This window comes from Phyllostomus hastatus, unplaced genomic scaffold, assembly GCF_019186645.2.
Source record: "Phyllostomus hastatus isolate PE091 unplaced genomic scaffold, TTU_PhHast_1.1 phas_contig_30, whole genome shotgun sequence".
NCBI classification, from domain to species: Eukaryota; Metazoa; Chordata; class Mammalia; order Chiroptera; family Phyllostomidae; genus Phyllostomus; species Phyllostomus hastatus.
Genome location: NW_025333841.1, coordinates 2,120,671 through 2,141,493, shown reverse-complemented (window position 1 = coordinate 2,141,493; position 20,823 = coordinate 2,120,671). Strand labels below are relative to the sequence as shown.

At 38.6% G+C, this 20,823-nt stretch overlaps 1 protein-coding gene across 1 annotated transcript in view; it reads left to right on the top strand.

Moving 5' to 3' along the window:
- Positions 1 to 526: 526 nt before the first annotated feature.
- ZDHHC15 (zinc finger DHHC-type palmitoyltransferase 15) overlaps positions 527 to 20,823 on the top strand; it is an 84,590-nt gene continuing 64,293 nt past the window's right edge. Inside the window, exons 1-2 of the mRNA XM_045839425.1 lie at positions 527 to 819; positions 17,913 to 17,939. Coding sequence (XP_045695381.1) covers positions 684 to 819; positions 17,913 to 17,939 — 163 coding nt within the window. The 5' untranslated portion in view covers positions 527 to 683. The remainder of the gene's footprint in view (positions 820 to 17,912; positions 17,940 to 20,823) is intronic.

Genomic DNA, 20,823 nt, shown 5'->3' with positions numbered 1-20,823 from the left:
ATCAATTGTTTATTTATTCTGAAAAAATGGACTAATTTAACTCAGGGGGAAGGGAAGAAGAGAAGGAAGAAGGAAGCGCCCTGTCAATGGACTTACTCACACAGGGACTGCAGGATTACGTGTTAAGCATATTGTTCAAGCAACAGTGGGAGGATGAAGCTGAGTGACCTTTAAGTCATGAGATATTAAAGGTGCATCTTTGATACTTTGTGTATGTATTATCATGTGTGTTGGGGTCAGAGTGCAAAGAGAATGAGAAAGAAACAGAACTCAGAGGAGATGAGCGTGGACTCGGTGCAGTAAGAGCAGATGGGCAGACCCAAATTTCTTCTGCTTTACAGTTTTGCAGAGGTCTAGCCCTGCATCTAGCGCTGTAGCGGTGGGTGGGAGAGGAGAAAAGGGGAGGGCCAGTGCTCTCTCTGAGCGTGCCCAGGCTCCACTGCCTGACGGGATCACCTTCCGCTCCCAAACGGCCGGTTCCTATTCGCCGTGACTCATGCTTATTGTGCCAGCCTGGGCGCACTCTGCCCTGCAGCCCCACAGGTGGTGTTAGCTCGGTGCGAAGGTTCCAGCCAGGGTAGGCAGTGGAGTGCCGCGCAACGTGCTTTCCTGCCTCCCAGCTGCGGCCCCAACAGTTCCGACCCAGCGCCTGCAGGCCTGCTCGGTCGATCTTCGAGCTGAAGATGCGGCGGGGCTGGAAGATGGCTCTGTCCGCGGCGCTGCGGTGCTGCCGCCGGGTACTTTCTTGGGTGCCAGTGCTTGTTATCGTCCTCGTCGTGCTCTGGTCTTATTATGCCTACGTCTTTGAACTCTGCTTGGGTAAGTGGAGCCGGGCACGTAAGGTAGGGAATTATGCTCCAGCATTACCGTCTGCCCTACCCTTCACGGTGGTGTTCCTTGTGCTCTTCGCCCTCACACTGCGGTGTTTCTTTACTTCCCTAGAGAGCCGCCCCCCCCCCCCACCAGCTGCTGGTTTCCCACAGTATTTCTTGCACCCTCCCACGAGGATCCCATCTTGCCTCCATCGCTTCTCACCTAGGGTTTCTTACATTATTTCTTGGCCTTGCTCACAAGAAATTCCTTGCTCTTCCCACTAGGGCTCCCTTTTCTCATACCGGACAAACACTTGTGCCTTGTGTTTTCGTTCTGGGGTCTCCCGCCCTGCCAAAGTGAGGAAACAGCATATCCCCTATCCTTAAACTGTCTACTTACATTATGAATCCCACCAATGCATTCAACTAGGAGCGTCACATTTCCCAAATCCTCTTCCTGGGAATCTCAAAAATATTTCCTGTATTATCTTACTAGCTCTCCTCTTTCCATCACAGGGATTTATCCTTTTCCCGTATCCGCTCACATTGTCTCAAGTGCTTCACATTTTCTCCCACTTGGGATCCCCCAGCACGCCTTGTTCTACCCCATCAGGGTTAATTAACCCTTTCACAAAGTGGTAAACCATCCATTCACTTGCCCTGTGGGCTTCACTATTTTTTTTTTTAATTTTCTCCACTGTAATGGGAGCCCTACAATATATACTACCTTGTCCCCTCACATTAGAGCCCCTAACTTTATCACACTAGGGTTCCCCTTTATCTCCTGCCTTACTGCTTTGAGGAGCATTCAGTACTTCCCTTAGAGGCTCCACATTATTTTCTGACACCTCATGCTGCACACTTTGCTTTTTATCACACTATGGCCCTGCCTTGTCCATTGTCTTCTCACACTAGAGTGTCCTCTTTACTCTCCCACAAGGGTTCTCACAATATCTCCTATACTCCTTCCAAGGGCCACTACTTCTCTAATGTTGATCCGCCCTTTAACTTTTTTGAAATCTACTCCGCACCTCCTCAACTCCTCTTCCACAGGTAGCCCCACATTTGCCATCCTCTTTCTCTGAGACTCTTCCTATTATTTTTCTCTTACTTTCCCCTAGGATTGCACTTGTACACTGTCTTCTCAAACAAGAAAACCACCATCTGTTCCTTCCGAAATTTCTAATATTTCCTTTCCCTTTCATTGGGAACTTAGTTCTTGCCCCGCTTCATTAGACCCCCCATTTTTATAAATTCAAGGTGTCCTCTTGTACTCTGTCCTGTCACACTAGGGAGCTTTCCATCTTCTCCTTATCTATAAAAATGGTTCCCACAGTATATCCTATTCTTATAAACTCAAAATTCTACAATTTTCTAGACATAAGCCCTAAGACCCTAACCTGTGATTCTACTACTTGGATTACCCTAAAGTCCCTTATCTTTATCGCTAATGTCCTTATTTTATTGTGTCTCCTCAGAGCTAACCTTTGCTTTTCTCACAGGGAGATCTCCACTTGCCCCTATTGTCTCATATTGAGGAATTCCCACTTCTCCGAAATTCAACTAATACTTATTGTCACCTTAATGCTAGAATCCCATTTCTAACACCCTCAGACTTGTGCCTTATAATGTTCCCTATTCATTCAGTGTGAGCTCCCAGGATATTTCCTATCCTCTCACATTAGGACTCCTATTTGTCCTGTTGGACATTCCCTCCCAATTCCTTCCGGGACTGCTTTATTTCTGCATACCAGATTCCTCTCACCTTAAAAATTATGGTTAGGGTCCTGCTTTATTCCAACCCCAGGACTGACTCCACTTGTAACTCCTTTCACTTACATATTTGACAAAACAATAGTCCACTCCAGGTAGACTGGGGTTAACTAGGGAGGCAGCAGATAACCTTTTCCAATAGTGTATTTTCTTCTAATCAGTTTTGTGCATCAGAGTTTAAAATGTTCTCATCACCTTAGATTTATTGTGGAAAATGCTGAAACAATTATTAAAATTAAAGACAATTAGTTGCCTTCACAGGTACAAATTTTTGCTTTGTTCTTTTTTTGTCTAAATATGATATTGGGGTTCATTAAGTGGGCTGTGCAATGACTAGAAGTTTTTCTATTCTTAGACCTCCCCATCTTGCTTTTTTGAAGGATTGAATAAAGGGTTAAAAGTTCAGCTCCATTATTATGGCATGGACTTTGTGTCTAAGTTCAATGCCATATTGTAAATACTGTTACACATATTTTGGAATGTTTCAATACTGATCTACATGAGCTTTGCAAAGAAATCATTTAAAAATTGACATGATTGTGGCTAACAGTTACATTGTGCTTAATCTGTGGCAGGCAATACTCTAAGCACTGTAGATTTATTACTCTCTCTATATTAACTTATTTAATCCTCACCATAATCAAACTGTCCCCACTGCACAAATGTGCAAACTAAGGCATAGATGAACAAAGTGAGGTAAAGACTAAGTTAGAACCAGTGCAAACAATCTATGTGTTAACTACCACAGTGCCTCCTTTCAACTAATACAGAGGTCAAAACTTATGACTCACAGGCCAAATGTAGGCTGCAGATGTATGTTATTTGGCCTGAACAATGTTTTCTTAACATTTTGCACCAGTTACTATTATTTAAAACACAAGAGAGGAAGGTAGCCTACACTTCCAATTCTGGCTCTACCAGTCTATCCTGTCATTTTAACATTTTACAATCTTTAACAAATTAAAGACCTGGATTTCAGAAAGATCAAATTACATTTTCTTAGTCACATGTTTAGTAACTTAATGGACAATTGGATGTCAAGGCTGCCTGATATAAAGGCAATATAACCAAATTAACAGATTTGAGTTTCAGTATGTCTCAAAAAGTAATATTAAGGACTTCTTTCCAGAAATAGAATCTGATGTCTTCTTCTCTAATGTGCGGTTAGAGCTGAAGTCAAAAAAGGGGGTATTTTTGTCTTAGAGTGTGAATTCTGCCATTTATTAACTAGAAGACCTGCAGAAAGTTAAGAACATTCTCAGCCTCCCATGCCTCACGTAAACCTTAATTGTATGCTTGTTCGTTCATACCACAGAACTTGCTTAGCATCTACTATATGCTTTATAACATTGTTATTGTGAGATTATAAATAATGTAGTGTGTGAAAAACCTGCATCACATTTGATAACACATTGTATGAGCTTATTAAATAGTAACTAGTTACTATTTGTTTTATTTTATTTTACTTTATTTTAATTGTTGTTCAAGTACAGTTTTTTGCCCTTTACCCTCATCCCAGCCCACCCCCCAGCCCTCCCCACCTCCCTCCAGAGTAACTTGTTACTGTTATTAATGAGGATATAAGGGATTCTGCTCAGCTAAAGAAAATAAGCAGCTTAGACTTTTAGGCAGGGAGAAAATTAAGAAATTCACTTTTTTAGGTAAAATTCTCAAGATAAAAATAATTTCAAAGTGTTCAATTCAGTGACCTTTAGTATATTCACAATGTTGCACACCATAACTAATATCTAGTTTCAAAACATTTAGTCACTCCAAAAGGAAACCTCATTGTCATTAAATAGTCACTCCCCATTTCCTTCTACCCCCAGTGTCTACCGATCACTAATCTGTGTTTTGTCACTATGGATTTACTTACCTACTCTAGATGTTTCACATAAATGGCATGATACAACACAAAGTGGGGCAAAACTAGGTTTACAATAGTTCATATGGAAAATAATATAATAATAAATAATATAAGAATAAACTCTGTGTTCTGCATACTCACAACTATGAACCTACGTTTGCCCCACTCTGTATGTGTGCATTTGTGTCTGGATTGTTTCAATTAGTATAATATTTTTAAGGTCCATCCACAATGTAGTATCTAACAGTACTTCATTCATTTTTATGGCTGAATAATATCCAATTTTATGTACATACATTACTTTATCCATTCATTAATTGATAGACATTTGGGTTGTTTCCACCTTTTATGTATTTTGAACAGTGCTGCTATGAACAAATATTTGTTTGAATACTTGTTTTCAATTCTTTTGAGTAAATATCAGGGAGTGGGTAGAAATTGCTGGGCTGTATTCTATGTTAAACTTTTTAAGAAATCTCCAAAATAATTTCCACAGTGGTTACATAATTTGACATTCCTACCTGTAATATAGGAGTGTTCTATTTTCTCCACATCCTCACTAACACTTGTTTTCCATTTTTATTACAGATATCATAGAGGGTGTGGAGCACCTTGTGATTTTTATTTGTATTTCCGTGATGATTAGTGGTGTTGAGTGTCTTCTCATGCGCTTGTTGGCCATTTGTATATCTTCTTTTAAGAAATGCCTCTTCTTTTAAGAAATGCCTATCTGTCATTTTTGACAACCAAAAAATTGGGTTATCTGTCTTTTTGTTTAGTAAGATTTCTTTGTATATTCTTTATATTTGACTCCTATCAGATAAATAATTTACAAATACTTTCTCCCATTCCATGAGTTGCCTTTTCACTTTTTTTATAGTATTGCTTGATGAATGCACAATTTTTAATTTTGATAAAATTCAGTTTATCTATGTCTTTTTTGTAACCTATGCTTTTGGGGCATATCTAAGAGTCCATTGCCAAATGCAGGGTCATAGAGTTATCCCTGTGTTTTCTCCTAAGAGTTGTATAGTGCTGGCTCTTACATTTGAGTCTTTGATCTGTTGAGTCGATTTTTCTATATGGCATGTGGTATGAGTCCAACTTCATTCTTTTGGATGTGGCTATGCAGTTTTTCCAGTATCATTTGTGGAAGAGGCTATTCTTTCTCCATTAAGTGGTCCTGATGTGATTGTCAAAGATCAATTGACCATAGGTATATGGATTTATTTCTGATCTCTTAAATCTGTCCCATTGATCCATTGTCTATCTTTCAGCAAGTACTACAGTGTTGAGTACTGTACCTTTGTAATAAATTTTGAAATCAAGAAGTGTGATTTTTACAACTTTATTTTTCTTTGTTAAGACTGTTTTGAAATGGCATGTCCACAAAAAAAAGACTGTTTTGCTTAGGGTCTCTTGCAATTCCACATGAATTTTAGGATGAGCTTTCTATTTCTGCAAAATGGTCAGTGAAATTTTGATTGTACTGAATTTGTACATTGTTTTGGAGAGAATTGTCATCTTAACCACATCAAGTTTTCCAACCCTTTTAACATGGGGTATCTTTTCATTTATTTAGGTGTTTAATTACTTTCATCAGTATTTTGGAATTTTATTTTATTATATATTTTTTCTTTTGTCTTTATTTATTTATTTATGTATGTATGTATTATTTATTCTATTACAGTTATCCTAGTTTTTTTCCTTTTGCCCCATCTACCCAACCCATCCCTCTTGACCACAGTCAATCCATTCCCATGGATTGTCTATATCCATGAGTCATTCATACATGTTCTTTGACTAGTCCCTTCCCTTTCCTTCCACCATTATCCCCCCTGCCCCTACAGCTATCAGTCTGTCCCATGTCTCTATGTCTCTGGTTATATTTTTCTCATTAGTTTATCTTATTCATTAGTTATCTTATATTTTTAAATCATTACCCAAGGATATGTTTATTGATTTTACAGAAAGAGAGGGAGAGAGAGAGAGAGAGAGAGATTAATGTGAGAGAAACATTGACCAGCTGTCTCCCATATGCACCCTGACTGGGGATCCAACTGACAACTTGGGTATGTGTCTTGCCCAGGGGTTGAACCCACAACCCTTTGTTGTATGGGACAGTGTTCCAATGACCTGGGCCACCAGCCAGGGCAGTATTTTGGAATTTTAAGTGTGTAAGTCTTGAGTCTCTTTTGTTAAATTTATTCCTAATATTTTATTCTTTTTGATGTTATTATAAATGGAATAGTTTTCTTAATTTCTTGTTCTAATTTTTCATTGCTTATACATAGAAATAATACTGATATGGAGTGCTGATTCTCCATAATACTGATATGGAGTGTTTTGCAACTTTGATCAGTTTGTTCATTAGGTCTAACAGGTGTTTTGGTGGATTCTTTAGAATTATTTATACATAAGATCATATCATCTGAAAATACAGATAATGTTACTTCTCTCCAATCTGGGTGCTTTTTTGCCTTGCCAAATTGCACTGGTTAGAACATCCAGTTGAATAGAAGTAGTGGAAACAGGCATTCCAACCTTGTTTCTTATTTGGGGGAGAAAGCTTTCACTCAGTAGCTATGGATTTTCCATAAGTGCCCTTATCAAGTTGTGGAACTTCTCTTCTATTTTTAGTTTTTTTAGAATTTTTCATGAAAGTGTGTGTATAATATTGTCAAATGCTTTTGTTTTTTCTAAATATATTTTATTGATTATGCTATTACAGTTGTCCCATTTCCCCCTTCACTCCCCTCCACCCTGTACCCCCTCTCCCACCCACGTTCCCCCCCTTTAGTTCATGTCCATGTGTCATACTTGTGAGTTCTTTAGCTTCCACATTTCCCGTGCTATTCTTGCCCTCCCCCTATCTATTTTCAACCTACATTCTATGCTACTTATTCTCTGTACCTTTTCCCCCCTCCCCTCCTCCCACCCCCCTGCTGCTAGCCCTCCATGTGCCCTCCATTTCTGTGGTTCTGTTCCTGTTCTAGTTGTTTACTTAGTTTCTTTTGGTTTTGCTTTAGGTGTGGTTGTTAATAATTGTGAGTTTGCTGTCCTTTCACTATACATGTCTTTTCTTTATCTTCTTTTCTTAGATAAGTCCCTTTAGCATTTCATAAAATAAGGGCTTGGTGATGATGAACTCCTTTAATTTGACCTTATCTGAAAAGCACTTTATCTGCCCTTCCATTCTAAATGAGAGCTTTGCTGGATAGAGCAATCTGGGATGTAGGTCCTTGTCTTTCATGACTTGGAATATTTCTTTCCAGCCCCTTCTTGCCTGTAAGGTCTCTTTGGAGAAATCAGCTGACAGTCTGATGGGAACTCCTTTGTAGGTTACTGTCCCCTTATCTCTTGCTGCTTCTAGGATTCTCTCCTTCGTTTTTACCTTGGCTTATGTAATTATGATGTGCCTTGGTTGTTTCTTCTTGGGTCTAACTTCTTTGGGGCTCTCTGAGCTTCTTGGATTTCTTGGAAGACTGTTCCCTTTGCCAGATTGGGGAAGTTCTCCTTTATTATTTGTTCAAATAACTTTTCCACTTGTTGCTCCTCCCCTTCTGGTACCCCCTATAATTCAGATGTTGGAACGTTTAAAGGTGTCCTGGATGCTCTTAAGCTTTTCTTCAATTTTTTGAATTCTTATTTCATCATGCTTTCCTGCTTGGTTGATTCTATCTTCCTTCTGGTCCACTGTATTGTTTTGAGACTCAGATTCCTTCCTTTCACTATTGGCTCTCCTCCCCGTATCTTCCTGCATCCCTTTTATGGTAACGTGCATCCTTTCATCTAAATTGCGCCCAAAGTCAACCAATTCCATGAGCTTTCTGATCACCAGTGTTTTGAACTGTGCATCTGATAGATTGGCTATTTCTTGGTCGCTCAAAAGGATGAGTCCTGGGGGACTGATCTGTTCTGCTGGAAACATGTCTTATGTCTTTCCCTGTCTCTCCTATTATTTTTTTTTCCCGTTCTGGTCGCTCTTGTTATGGTGGGGGGGCGGAGCCTTAGGTGTTCACTGGGGCTGGGCACCCCAGTCACTAGGTTGTGACGTTATATGTGGGGGCGGGGGGTGGGAGCGGGGACGGGAGGGAACAATGGCGGCAGTTCAGTTCTCCTGGGCTCAGACACTTCCCTGGGCTCCTGAGCTGCAAGCTCTGCCCTGGTCCACAATCGCTGCCCCACTGATTCCCCCAGCCGCTGCTTGCGTACTCAGGGATCACCGCTGCATTCTTGCACCCCAGATGGCTGTCACGTCGATTTTGTGCCAAATTTCCCCCGACCTCCGTGCGTTGCCGACCCGCGCCAGCCCCGCACCCGCCCGGCTCGTCGTCCTCTACCAGTCTGGATGTACGGGTCTACTTCAACTTCTTGGCTGTCCGACTTCCATTCAGATAAATCCTCTGACAGTTCTGAGTGATATTATGACTGTAAATTATTGTTGTTCTATTCTTGGTTGGGCGAGGAGGTACAGTGCGTCCACCTATTCCTCCATCTTGCCAGAAGTCCCCATTCCCTCTCAAATGCTTTTCTAATATCAATTGACATTATCATGTAGGGTTTTCTTTATTCTATTAATGTAGTGCCTTACATGATTGATTTTCATATGTTGAACTACCCTTAGATTTCTTGGACTCATCTCACTTGATCACAATGTATAATCCTTTAACATACTGCTGAATTTGACTTGCCAGTAATTAAGCAGTTTTGTACCTATATTCATAAGAGATATTTGTATGTAGTTTTTTTTGTGATTTCTTTATTCAGCTTGAGTATCAGGATAATGCTGGATTCATATAATGACTTAGAAAGTGTTTTTTCATCTTAAAAATTTTGTAAGAGTTTGAAAAGGATTAATGTCCATTCTTTAAATATTCAGTACAATTCACTAGTGAAAACATCTGGTCTTGACCTGGCTTTGTTGGGAAGTTTTTGATTACTGACTCAATCTTTTTTTAAAGATTTATTTATTTATTTTTAGAGAGAAGGGAATGGAGGGAGAAAGAGATGGAGAGAAACATCAATGTATCATTGCCTCTGAGCATCCCCAACTGGGGACCTGGCCCAATACCCAGGCATGTGCCTTGACTGGGAATCGAACTGGCAACCCTTTGGTTCACAGGCCAGCACTCAATTCTGCTGAGCCACACCTGTCAGCACCTTCCAGCTGATATTTTAATACTGTTTACATCTCCCTTCAATTCTATCAAAGTTTGCTTCCTGCATTTTAGAACTTTGTTGTTAGGTGTGTACTTGTTTATAACTGTTATGTTACCTTGGTGAATTGGCCCCTTTATCAATATATAATATCCTCCATTGTCTCCTATATGAGTTTTAACTTTAAGTCTATCATGTCTTACCATAGCCACCCTAGCTCTCTTTTGGTTACTATTTACATGGTTATCTTTGAAAAGCTGTCTTCCAAAGTGGCCGTACCATTTTGCATTCTTACCAGCAATATTACTCCACAAACTTATCAGCACTTGGTGTTTTAAGTATTTTGGAGTTTTGCCATCCTAATATGTGTGTAGTGATAGCTCATTGTTTGTACTGAATTATTATTTGATTAATTTATTTTTAATGTACCCATTTTGCTTTCCTTCCATTTTATATATTTTCAGTTTTTTGTAGTGATTATCCTGTGTATTACAATTAACATGTTAACTTTATAATAATGAAATTTGAATTAATACCAGTTTAGTTTAATAGTATACAAAACTCTGCTTTACAGCTCCATTCCCTACTTTATGTTGTGATTGTCATGAATTGCATCTTTATACATTGTGTGCCTATTAATATAGATTTATCATTACCATTGTATGCATTTGTTTGTTTAAATAATATAGTAAATAAGAGTGGAAAACCAAATATACAATACTACTAGCTTTATATATTTATGTATGTAAATAGAATTCAGATTCTCCCTGCTGGGGGGTTGTTTTTGCTGCCTGTTGTGAGTTGCTGTTTGCTTGTTCTGTGATTTTTCTGTATTAAAAACTATTCTCACCCTGGCTGGTGTAGCTCAGTGTATTGAGCGTGGGCCTGCAAAGCAAAGGATTGCGGTTCAATTCCCAGTCAGGGCACATGCCTGGGTTGCAGGCCATTTCCCAGCAGGGGACGCACGAGAGGCAACCACACATTGATATTTCTCCTCCTCTCTCCTTCCCTTCCCCTCTAAAAGATAAATAAATAAAATTTTAAAAAAACCTATTCTCTGGTACATGTGCTCTCTAAAGTCTCTGTTCCTTAGGCTTTTGGTCAGTCATTTGATAAAGATTTCATAAACATCTGGAGACATATAAGAAATAGAAAAGAAGAAAAATATTCTCCCAGCCTTTGCAGATTAGCTCTGCATAGGGGGCACTCCTTCAGCTTTTTCTAAGCCATTTAAGACTGCCTAAGCATTTACCCCCTGCTTACCAGTGGCTGAAGGTCAGAGGTAAAAGCCTAGGGTGTTCTCAGTCTTTTTGGACCATGCATCCCACCCTCTTGGTGTGTGTTTCCTTCCCAATACCATGGTACACATGGTAGCTTTTAAACACTTACTTCCCTACCAATCTCCTTTTCTATGTCTTCCTTCCCAAGCTTTTTATTCTGTCAATTGCCTGTCTTAAGTGTTGTCCTGTGCTCTATGGGGGCTGTTGTGGTCAATACCTGTGCTTACAAATGCTTTCAGCAAAAGCCATCCAAGAAGGCGCACCTCAAGCCTGGGAATGCTCTGACAGACAAAACATAGGAAAGCCTTTGTGTTGGTTTTTCAGGGAGACACCAGGGAGGCAAGACTCACAACCACAATTTGGAAATTGTATTATGTATTCTCTCTCTAAGCATTGGTAACCTGTATGAAGCCATTCTCACAGACTCTCCAGATCTTGGGTGTGGAGGATGGTAGACAGTCAATTTACCATATTGCAGTATTCTCTTATCAAAAAGCAACAGCTCCTTTTTCACCAACTCTTCCCTCCTAATTATTGGACATTTTTTACTAGATTCCAGTTCTGCAAAAGTTGATTCAGACAGTTTTTGCTACTCTGCCCTTTGGGGAAAAAACAGAAAAACCTGTAATTCTCTACTCTGCTACTTTTTTGGTGACTAACAGTATCCATTTTGAGATTAAAAAAAACAAAACAAAACAATAACCAAGAGATTCATGCTTAAAGATTCATTTTGTAAAAGTTTAGTATGACTATAACAATTTCCTTTTAAATGTAACTGAAGTATTCTTAGTTTCTTACTTTAATAACAAAAAAGGGCAATATTGGAAAAATAAAGGAAAGGCCAAACTACCAAGATAAGTGCCACAATGCTTTAGAATAAAGGCCCTCTTTTTTAAAACGAATTCTGTAACTTCCAACAGATAAGTTTGCAAGAAAATATTTTCCCTTAAACTTTTGGCTCCTTGCAGATTTCATGAGTTAAAGGACATAAAAGTCAAGACCCCTGTCTAATTAATTGTTGATAGTTGTGAATTTTTTGACATTTTAATGTTCATAGTTTTGATCTTCTTTTTCTTAAATAAGTCCCTTTAACATTTCATATAATAATGGTTTGATGATGATGAACTCCTTCATTTTTTCCTTGTCTGGGAAGCACTTTATCTGCCCTTCCATTCTAAATGAAAGCTTTGCTGGATAAAATAATCTTGGATGTAGGTCCTTGCCTTTCATGACTTGGAATACTTCTTTCAGCCCCTCCTTGCCTGTAAGATTTCTTTTGAGAAATCAGCTAATAGTTTTATGGGAACTCCTTTGTAGGTTACTGTCTCCTTATCTCTTGCTGCTTCTAGGATTCTCTCCTTCCTTTTAATCTTTGGCATTTTAATTAATTAAGATGTTGCTTGGAGTGGGCCTCTTTGCATGCATCTCGTTTGGGACTCTGTGTGCTTGCTAGACTTGCATGTCTATTTCCTTCACCAAATTAGGAAAGTTTTCTTTTATTAGTTTTTCAAATAGATTTCATATTTCTTGCTCTTTTTCTTCTCCTTCTGGCACCCCTATGATGTGAAAGATGGTACATTTGAAGTTGTCCCAGAGGATGCTTACACTATCCTCATTTTTCTGAATTCCTTTTTCTTCCTGTTGCTCTGATTTATTATTATTTTTTTTGCTTCCTTATATTTTAAGTCATTGATTTGATTCTTGGCTTATTCCACTGTACTGTTATTTCCCTGTAAATTGTTCTTTATTTCAATTAGTGTATCATTCCTTTCTAAGTGGGTCTTTTTTATGCTGTTAAGGTCCTCACTAAGTTCCTCGAGCATCCTTATAACCAGTGTTTTGAACTCTGCATCTGATAGATTGCTTATCTCCATTTTGTTTAGTTCTTTTTCTGGAGTCTTGATCTGTTCTTTCATTTGGGCTGTGTTTCTTTCTGTCCTTGTTTTAGCAGTCTCCCTGTGTTTGTTGCTATGTATTAGTTAGAGCTGCTATGACTCCCTGTCTTGGTAACATGGCCTAATGTAGTAGGTGTCCTGTGGGATCCAGTGCCACAGCCTCCCCTATCACCCAAGCTGGGTACTCAAGGTGTGCCCTTCATGTGGGCTGAGTACCCCCTCCTCTTATAGCTGAGTCTTGGTTGCTGTTGGCAGGCCAATGGGAGGGATTTACCTAGGCCATTCAGGTGCAAGTACTGACTGTAACTGCTAACCACCAACCTCCCCCCTCTGTGGAGGATCAGCTGTGCAGGGTCAGGGTGGTAGTGCTGTGACATGGTCTGTAGCCGTCCATTGGGTGTGCAGGCCCTGGGGTTTCCCAGGTGCTGCAGGCCAAAGGCAGCCCCCACCTGTGTTCTACCTGTGGCCACCTGCATGACCTGTATAGAAATTTGAGATGGCTACTGTTTGTACTGGGCTTGGAGATTACCAGGCAAAGCCAAACTGTTAATCTAGGCTGGCTGCTGCTAGTGCCAGGCCTGGGGCCACTTAAGAGGTATGAGGGCTGGGGGCTCAGTGAGGCTGGCTGTTGCTTGTTTGAGAGGATTTAGGAAGTTGTGAGCATGAGCCAAGACCAGCCATTCATATGCAAAAGTCACAGTTAATAGTTTGGGTAGGCCTGTAAATTGAGTGGAGTGGAATCTCAGGGAATCACCAGGGTGGGGCAAACAGTGTTAGTCAGGTTGATAGTGTCTCAGATATGGCACCTGCCTGCTGGTGCTGTGGGCCTGTGGGCAGAAGGCTCAGAAAAAGGGACAGTGGCTTCTTGCTTTTCTGTCTGGGAAAAAGTTGTCCCCTAGCTCCTGCCTTGATGCTAAACACTTCAGTTCTTCTCTGTATGCCACTGGTGTCGTTCAAGCTGTTACCCTGGTGCTAGAGCTCAGAGGGAATGAATCTAAATCCATGTGTGTGTGTTTAAGGAGAACTGCTTGGTGTAAGGATGGGCTGGGTAGGACAAAATGGCACCTGGACTACAATCAATCATGGCGGCTGAACTATAACCCGGAAGAGATGGTGACGTCAAATCAGAGCAGGAGAAGAGCCACCAATTATGGGTTGCCACTTTGTTTGGAGGGAACCAATCCCCAGCCCCCATGAAGAGGGCTGACCAGAATAAAATCCCGCCTTGTTCCTGCCACTGTGCGGGCGGAGAAAACGGAGAAAACGTCGCCCGGGAGCACAAACCCCCAAAATAAGGCTCTTCTGCCTAATTTTGTGGCTAATTGGAATTTATTCCTCAGGAGAATCTAAGGAAACCTTACACTTGGGACTCCAGGAGTTTCTTCCATCAACTCAATCCCTGTTGGGTTTTGCAGCCAGAAGCTATGGGGACTTACTTTCCTGGTACTGGAACGCTGTGCTGGGGTTCATGGTGTGGGGCATGGGCTCTTCACTCCCAAGATATCCCTCCCAAATTTTTATCTACCATATGTGGTTGTGGGACCAGCTCATTCTGCATCTCTGCCCTCCTATCAGTCTGGATGGATGTGATTTCTTTAATTCCATAGTTGTCAGACTTGCATTCAACTTGAATTATAATGGTTCTGAGTGATGGTTGTTATATATTTTAGTTGAAATTTTGATGTGGTTGTGCAAGGAGGCAAGTCGTGTTTACTTATGTCTCATCTTGAATGGAAGTCTCAGAAGTCTTTTATAAGAGTTTATTTGAGCCAAATTGAGGACATATGCCAGGGAGCAAGATCTCAAATACTCCCAATATGTGTATATTTATTGTCATTTCATTCTTTATCATTATGTTTCTATTTTCTTCTTTTTATATTAACATTTTAATTGTTGTTATTCTTTTACCTTTTTTATTGAATTTATTGTGGTGACATTGGTTAATAAAATTATATGTCAGGTGTATAATTCTATAATACATTTGTATATTGCACTGCATGTTCACCACCAAAATTTCCTTCTTTTTCTAATAGAAGACCCTTTAACATTTTTTTTTGCAATACTGGTTTGTTGGTGATTAACTCTTTTAGTTTTTTATTATCTGGGATGGTATTTCTCCTTCAGTTTTAAATGATAGCCCTCCTGAGTAGAGTAGTCTTGGTTGTATTAAATTTTGGCCAATATTTTCTTCTGAGAAATCTGGGGACAGACTTATGTGGGTCTCCTGCAGGTAACTAAGTGCTTTTCTCTCACTGCTTTTAAGATTCTCTCTTTGTCTTTACCTTTGTCATTGTAATTATTATGTTGTCTTGGTGTGAGCTTCTTTGGGTTCATCTTCTTTGGGACTCTATGTGGTTCCTGGAATTGTGTGTCTTTTTCATTCACCATGTTAGGGAAGTTTTCTTTTCTTTCGATTTAATCTTTATTGTATTTTTGCCCTTACCATTTAGTCCTCTTATGCCCCCCTGAGTATATCTGCACTGGCTGGTGTAGCTCAGTGGATTGAGCACAGACGTGAGAACCAAAGGATTGCCAGTTCGATTCCTAGTCAGGGCACATGCCTGGATTGCCAGCCAGGTTCACAGTTGGGGACGTGTGGGAGGCAACCACACACTGATGTTTTTCTCCTTCTCTTTCTCCTTCCCTTTCCCTCTTTCTAAAAAATAAATAAATAAAATATTTGAAAAAATAAAATTGTTTTTTTTCTTTTTGCTGTGCCAATTGGGTGTTTCTCCTACCTTGTCTTCAAAATCACTGATTCAGTCCCCTGCTTCATTTAATCTGTTCTTTATCCCTTCTAATGTCTTCTTTATTTCAGATACTGTATACTTCATTTCTGACTTGTCCTTTTTTATGTTCTGTGTCATTTTTATGCTGTTGAATTTCTCACTAAGTTCTTTGAGCATCCTTAGAACTATTGTTTTGAACTCTGTATCTGGTAGATTGCTTGCCTCCATTTCTTTTAGTTATTTTTCTAAAAATTTTTTGTGTTCTTTCATTGGGAACATGAGTCTTTGTCTTCCCATCTTGTCTGAGTCTCTATTTATTTTTATGTATTAGGTAGATCTGCTACATCTCCCAGTCTTTGCACAGTGGTCTTATGTAGTAGGGGCTCATTGGTGTAGTCTCCCTTATTTTCTGATCCAGGTGATCCAGGAATATCTCTTATGTGAACCCTCCTGTTGTATTTGAATCTTGATTGCTGTTGATTCAGTAGACTTCTTAAATAAAAACAAGAATGTGTCACCGCTCTGTCTCTGCTTTAATCTGACATTGATCTTATTGACTATTTAATGTTGAAACCTTGACTAGAAATGTGGTTTCTAATTATAATGTTGTACCGAAGAGGATACTGGAGCTTTTTTTTTTTGGCATCTTTAATATTGATTCATTAATCTATTCAGCCATTATTTATTAAAAGGCTTATATATGCCAGGTATTATGCTGAACAAGATTACTGATTTATTATAAAAGGGTTTAACTCAGGAATAGCCAAACAAAGAGGTGCAGAGGGCAAGGTAGTAGGAAGGGGCATAGAATTTCCATGCCCTCTGCAGATGCACCACTCTCCCTGCACCTCCACCTGTTCACCAACCAGAAGACTGTCAGCTACTCTTTATTAAGATGACTTCCAAGCTACTCTTCTCTTTCTCTCACTCCTTTTGAAAGAGATGTTATTAACCCAATTCAGGGTCTGGTAGAATTGATGTAGTCATGTAACATGTATGTGTAAAAGTCACGAGTTTCCAGGTTAACGCATCAAGGTTTCTTGTTTCCACTTCTATTTTTATTGTCTAAGTTGTGTATGTGCTTCTTTTTATCATTTTTAAGCAAAATTCATTAACCAGAACCAAAAAAAAATTGCTGTCAATCTCCAGGTAGATATATTAGAAAAAAGGACACTATGTTGTCAGATTTTTAGCACAGAGCAAAAAAATGGGACAAGTTTGACAAAGTCCATTCAAATGATCATTAAAAGAAGAATGTTTAAAGACTCAACAAAAATAGACCTGCAAATGAAGAAAAACAGGAGGTATGACTGATGAAGTATCCAAGGAAATAGCTTCTACAATACAGTTAAATTCCCTGTTTATTTTTAACCCCATTTTTCTGGCCTTTAAGTATTTATCATTGTGTACCCAAACTATCTTAATTTAATAACATTTCATGATTGATAGTCATGCTTTATAATTTCACCTTACCTTAGCATCTAGTACAAGTGCACACAGATGTTTGTTGGTAAGTAAAGACAAGTAGGCCTCACTTTGCACAAATGACATTCTGAATGAAAGTTTTGTATATATCACAATATGCCAGGAAGAAATGATTGTGAAAGGTAGACACAGCACATGAAAAAAGCCTGTGAAGCTGGAATCTAATCCCAATTCTACCACTAACTTGCTGTATGACCTTGAGCAAATTAGTTGATACTACTCTAATTCATTTTTCCCATCTTTAAAATGACACAGAAAATTAGATAATCCCTAAATTCTCTCTCATTTCTGATATTCTATGAAATCTTAGTTCAAACATAACAGCAATTAATATTCATTAAATACTTGCCTTGTGCCAGATACTATGCTAAACAGCATTTCCATGCATTAACTCATTTTAAATGTCAAGTAACCTTGTGAAGTAGGTACTGTTAGGGAAGTGAAGGATTGCACTAGGTCGCAAAATAGTGTGATTGGGCTTCTCACTGAGACAGTTTGACTTCAGAGCCAGCATGCAACCAACCTCTATACTATGTTACCTGTAAATATACAAAAGATGCTTGGTATTTAAAGATGTTCTATAGTGAATAGTTTGGAGAAATGCAAAGTCATCTCCTAATTTATTAGCTTTTAAATTCTTAAGTTTTAAGTGTTTTCATTTGCTATTTTATTTTAAATCAGGCTATACATGCATTTGTTTAATGAGTACCAATTCTTAATTACTCAAGGTTTAAGATAAAGAAGATAACAAAGAATGAAATTTAATCCTTCCCTTCCCTTATCTCATCAGGCTGATGATTTCCTAAAGTACCATTGACAAACTTGATTAAAAATAGTGCTATGGAAAAATGGATTAGAAAAATAATTTTTTTAAATACCACTAATTTTGTCCTTTTTCTCTCTTTTCACAGTCACTGTTTTGAGCTCAGCAGAAAAAGGTAAGAGGGTGTTGTGGATTGTATTGACAGCACTGTGTCCCCTTTTCTATCTAAAAGTGAATTAATTACATAAAGGCCTATAATTTGAGCAACTTTTCCAGGAATACACTGAGGTGAGTGGAAGTTAAGGATGATGGTTTTCAGGAAACTTACCTGGAGGTAGAGCAGAACATATTTTCTGTGGCCCCTTTGGCTATAGGACAAGAATTGAAAGTTACCAAGATTTATGACAACAAAGAGCATAGATAACCACTCTGTTGGCCATAGTACTTTGTTTTCCTAGGTACCTTGCCTTTTTACCCAATTCACTCCCACTTCAAGGGATGGAGTAAGGGCTCCACAGAGAGCTTCTAAGTCTTTTACTGTCACAGTTCCTATATAGTTATTGTACTCCTGTCCATTTTTCATTCCCATCTTGATCTTATCTGTGATTTATACTACCATTCCAATGAGATTGAGGTATTTTCCATTAAAAAATGTGTAAGCCAAGCATGAGTATTAACAAACCTTTAGCTTTACATTATTTTTTCAGGTATAATCATAAGTATTTATGTAGCTACTTTATATAGCCACTTTTAATTCTCATTCATGGATATTATTGTGATTCATTAACTATAAATCATTCATGTTGTGCTGTTTAGAACTCCAGTTTGCTATTACTCATTCAACAGAGGCATTGGCTATAGAGGCCACAGAGTTGTGGGAAGATAGTAGGTCATAATAGTTAAAAGTATGAGTTCTGGAGCCAAACTGTTTAAATTCAAATCCTGCCTTCAATACTTAGTAAATTATTGTACCCTCCTTTTGCTTATCTTATTCACGTGTAAAATAGAACTATTAACACTACCTAATTTATAAAGTTGTGAAAATTTAATGAGTTAATGCATGTAAAGCAAAACAGTGGTAAGTAAAGCACCTTAGGGTAAGTCCTGAGTTGCCTCTTATTCTTATGTATGGTTCTTAAGGTAAGAAAGCATATATAAAATAAATATTTTCTGCAATAAACTTTTAAAATAACTTATGTGGGGGTTTAGATGTTGTTCTACCATAATAGGAATAATGATAATAATATTGTTATTATTGAAAACCATGATTTACAAGCCCTGGCTGGCGTAGCTCAGTGGATTGAGCATGGGCTGTGAACCAAAGTGTCGCAGGTTCAATTCCCAGTCAGGGTACATGCCTGGGTTGCAGGCCATGACCCCCAGCAAGCGCACATTGATGTTTCTCTCTCTCTCTTTCTCCCTCCCTTCCCTCTCTAAGAAATAAATAAGTAAAATATTTTTTTTAATTTTAAAACAACAACAACAACAACAACAACAACAACAAACCCCCCATGATTTACTGTGCCAGGTATCCTGCTAAGATATATATCTTCGTTCAATATTTACATCAACACAATGATGTAGACACACTTATGTCCATTTTGTTGAGAAGGAAACTGAAGTTTAGAGAGGTTAAATAACATCCCAGGTAATATAATTAGTAAATAGTAGCATTTAAACCCAGAACTCTCTCACTTCAAATTCCATGCTCTTAAGCAAACCTGCACTTCTTTTTTACTTTTCAATCTACAACTCCCTTATTTGCTTACTTGAGCTTCATCCTCAAAAACCTGATGCTCATTTACTCTTTTTTCTAGTGTTCAAAGTACTATATCTTCATGTTTTGTGTCTTATGAGTAACTCAATCACACCAGTATAGATTGTCATTTGTAAACCCCACTGAGTTCAAAGCCTTCCTGGTAACATCAGTCTAGTTACAGAATTTGAGCTCTTCAGGAGATTATGTTGCCACAGTGTATAATTTTTAAGGTACCTTTTGACACTAGAATTCTGTGATCCCAAAGCACTTTTCACCTGATAGCTCTTGAATTTATCAATACAGTAAAATAAAAAATAAGATTAAATTTTTTTTTGCTTCTTCTCCATTGGGGCAAAATGGGACAAAATGCAAGATTTAGAGACAGAATATCTGGGTTGGTGTTCCAGCTCTAACATTTACTCTGTTAACTTTGGTAAGTAACTCAGCTTCCATGAACCTCAAATTCTGTAAAATGCTAGTTTAATAATATCTTACCGATTTCTTTTAAACTAGAGAGAGTAAATAAACGTATACAGCAGTAAAAGAAACTGCTTTGTAAATGTTAAGTATTAACAATCTCACTTGTAACATTTTTTATGTGTCAGGATTCTCAAAGACAGAGGAATTCATAAACTAAAATTAGATTCAATTGTAACCAGAAGGTTGAAAGTTAGACCTGTAAAGAACTTCTGACCACTAAGGCAGCTTACTAGGAGATGCTGTGGAACCTCCTTTTCAGAAAGTATCAGACACACAACTACCTGGCATGATTCAGTGAGTTTTGCCTAGAAGCACACTAGTAGGCCTAATGACTATCTGAGGTCTTTGCTAACCCTGTGCCTCTCTTGTGACTTGTTTCAAATTACAGTGCACTATTAAAGATGCAGTATAGCATATGACTGCCAGCAGGAACATTGTTTGGCATACACAAAGAAAATATAAGGGACAAAGAAATGAAAGCCTCAAACGCATAACCTTTTATTGTCTCCACAGCTCAAGAAAATTGTAGTTAAAACATACTGTAAAAGTCCCTCTGCCCCCCATTTTTTGTCTGCTCAGTGGTTCCTCTACTGGATTGAAGAATGTCTCTCCAAAATTAGTGTCCACCTAAAACCTGTGAATGTAAATTAATTTGGAAATAAGGTCTTTGTAGGTGTAATTAAGTTAAGTTGAAATCATACTGGATTTTGTGGGCCCTATTACTGGCATCCTTATAAGAAAAGGAAAAGGTGGATACATAGATAGATACAGAGAGAAGATGGCTATGTGAAAATAGAGGCAGAGTTTAGAGTTATGCAGC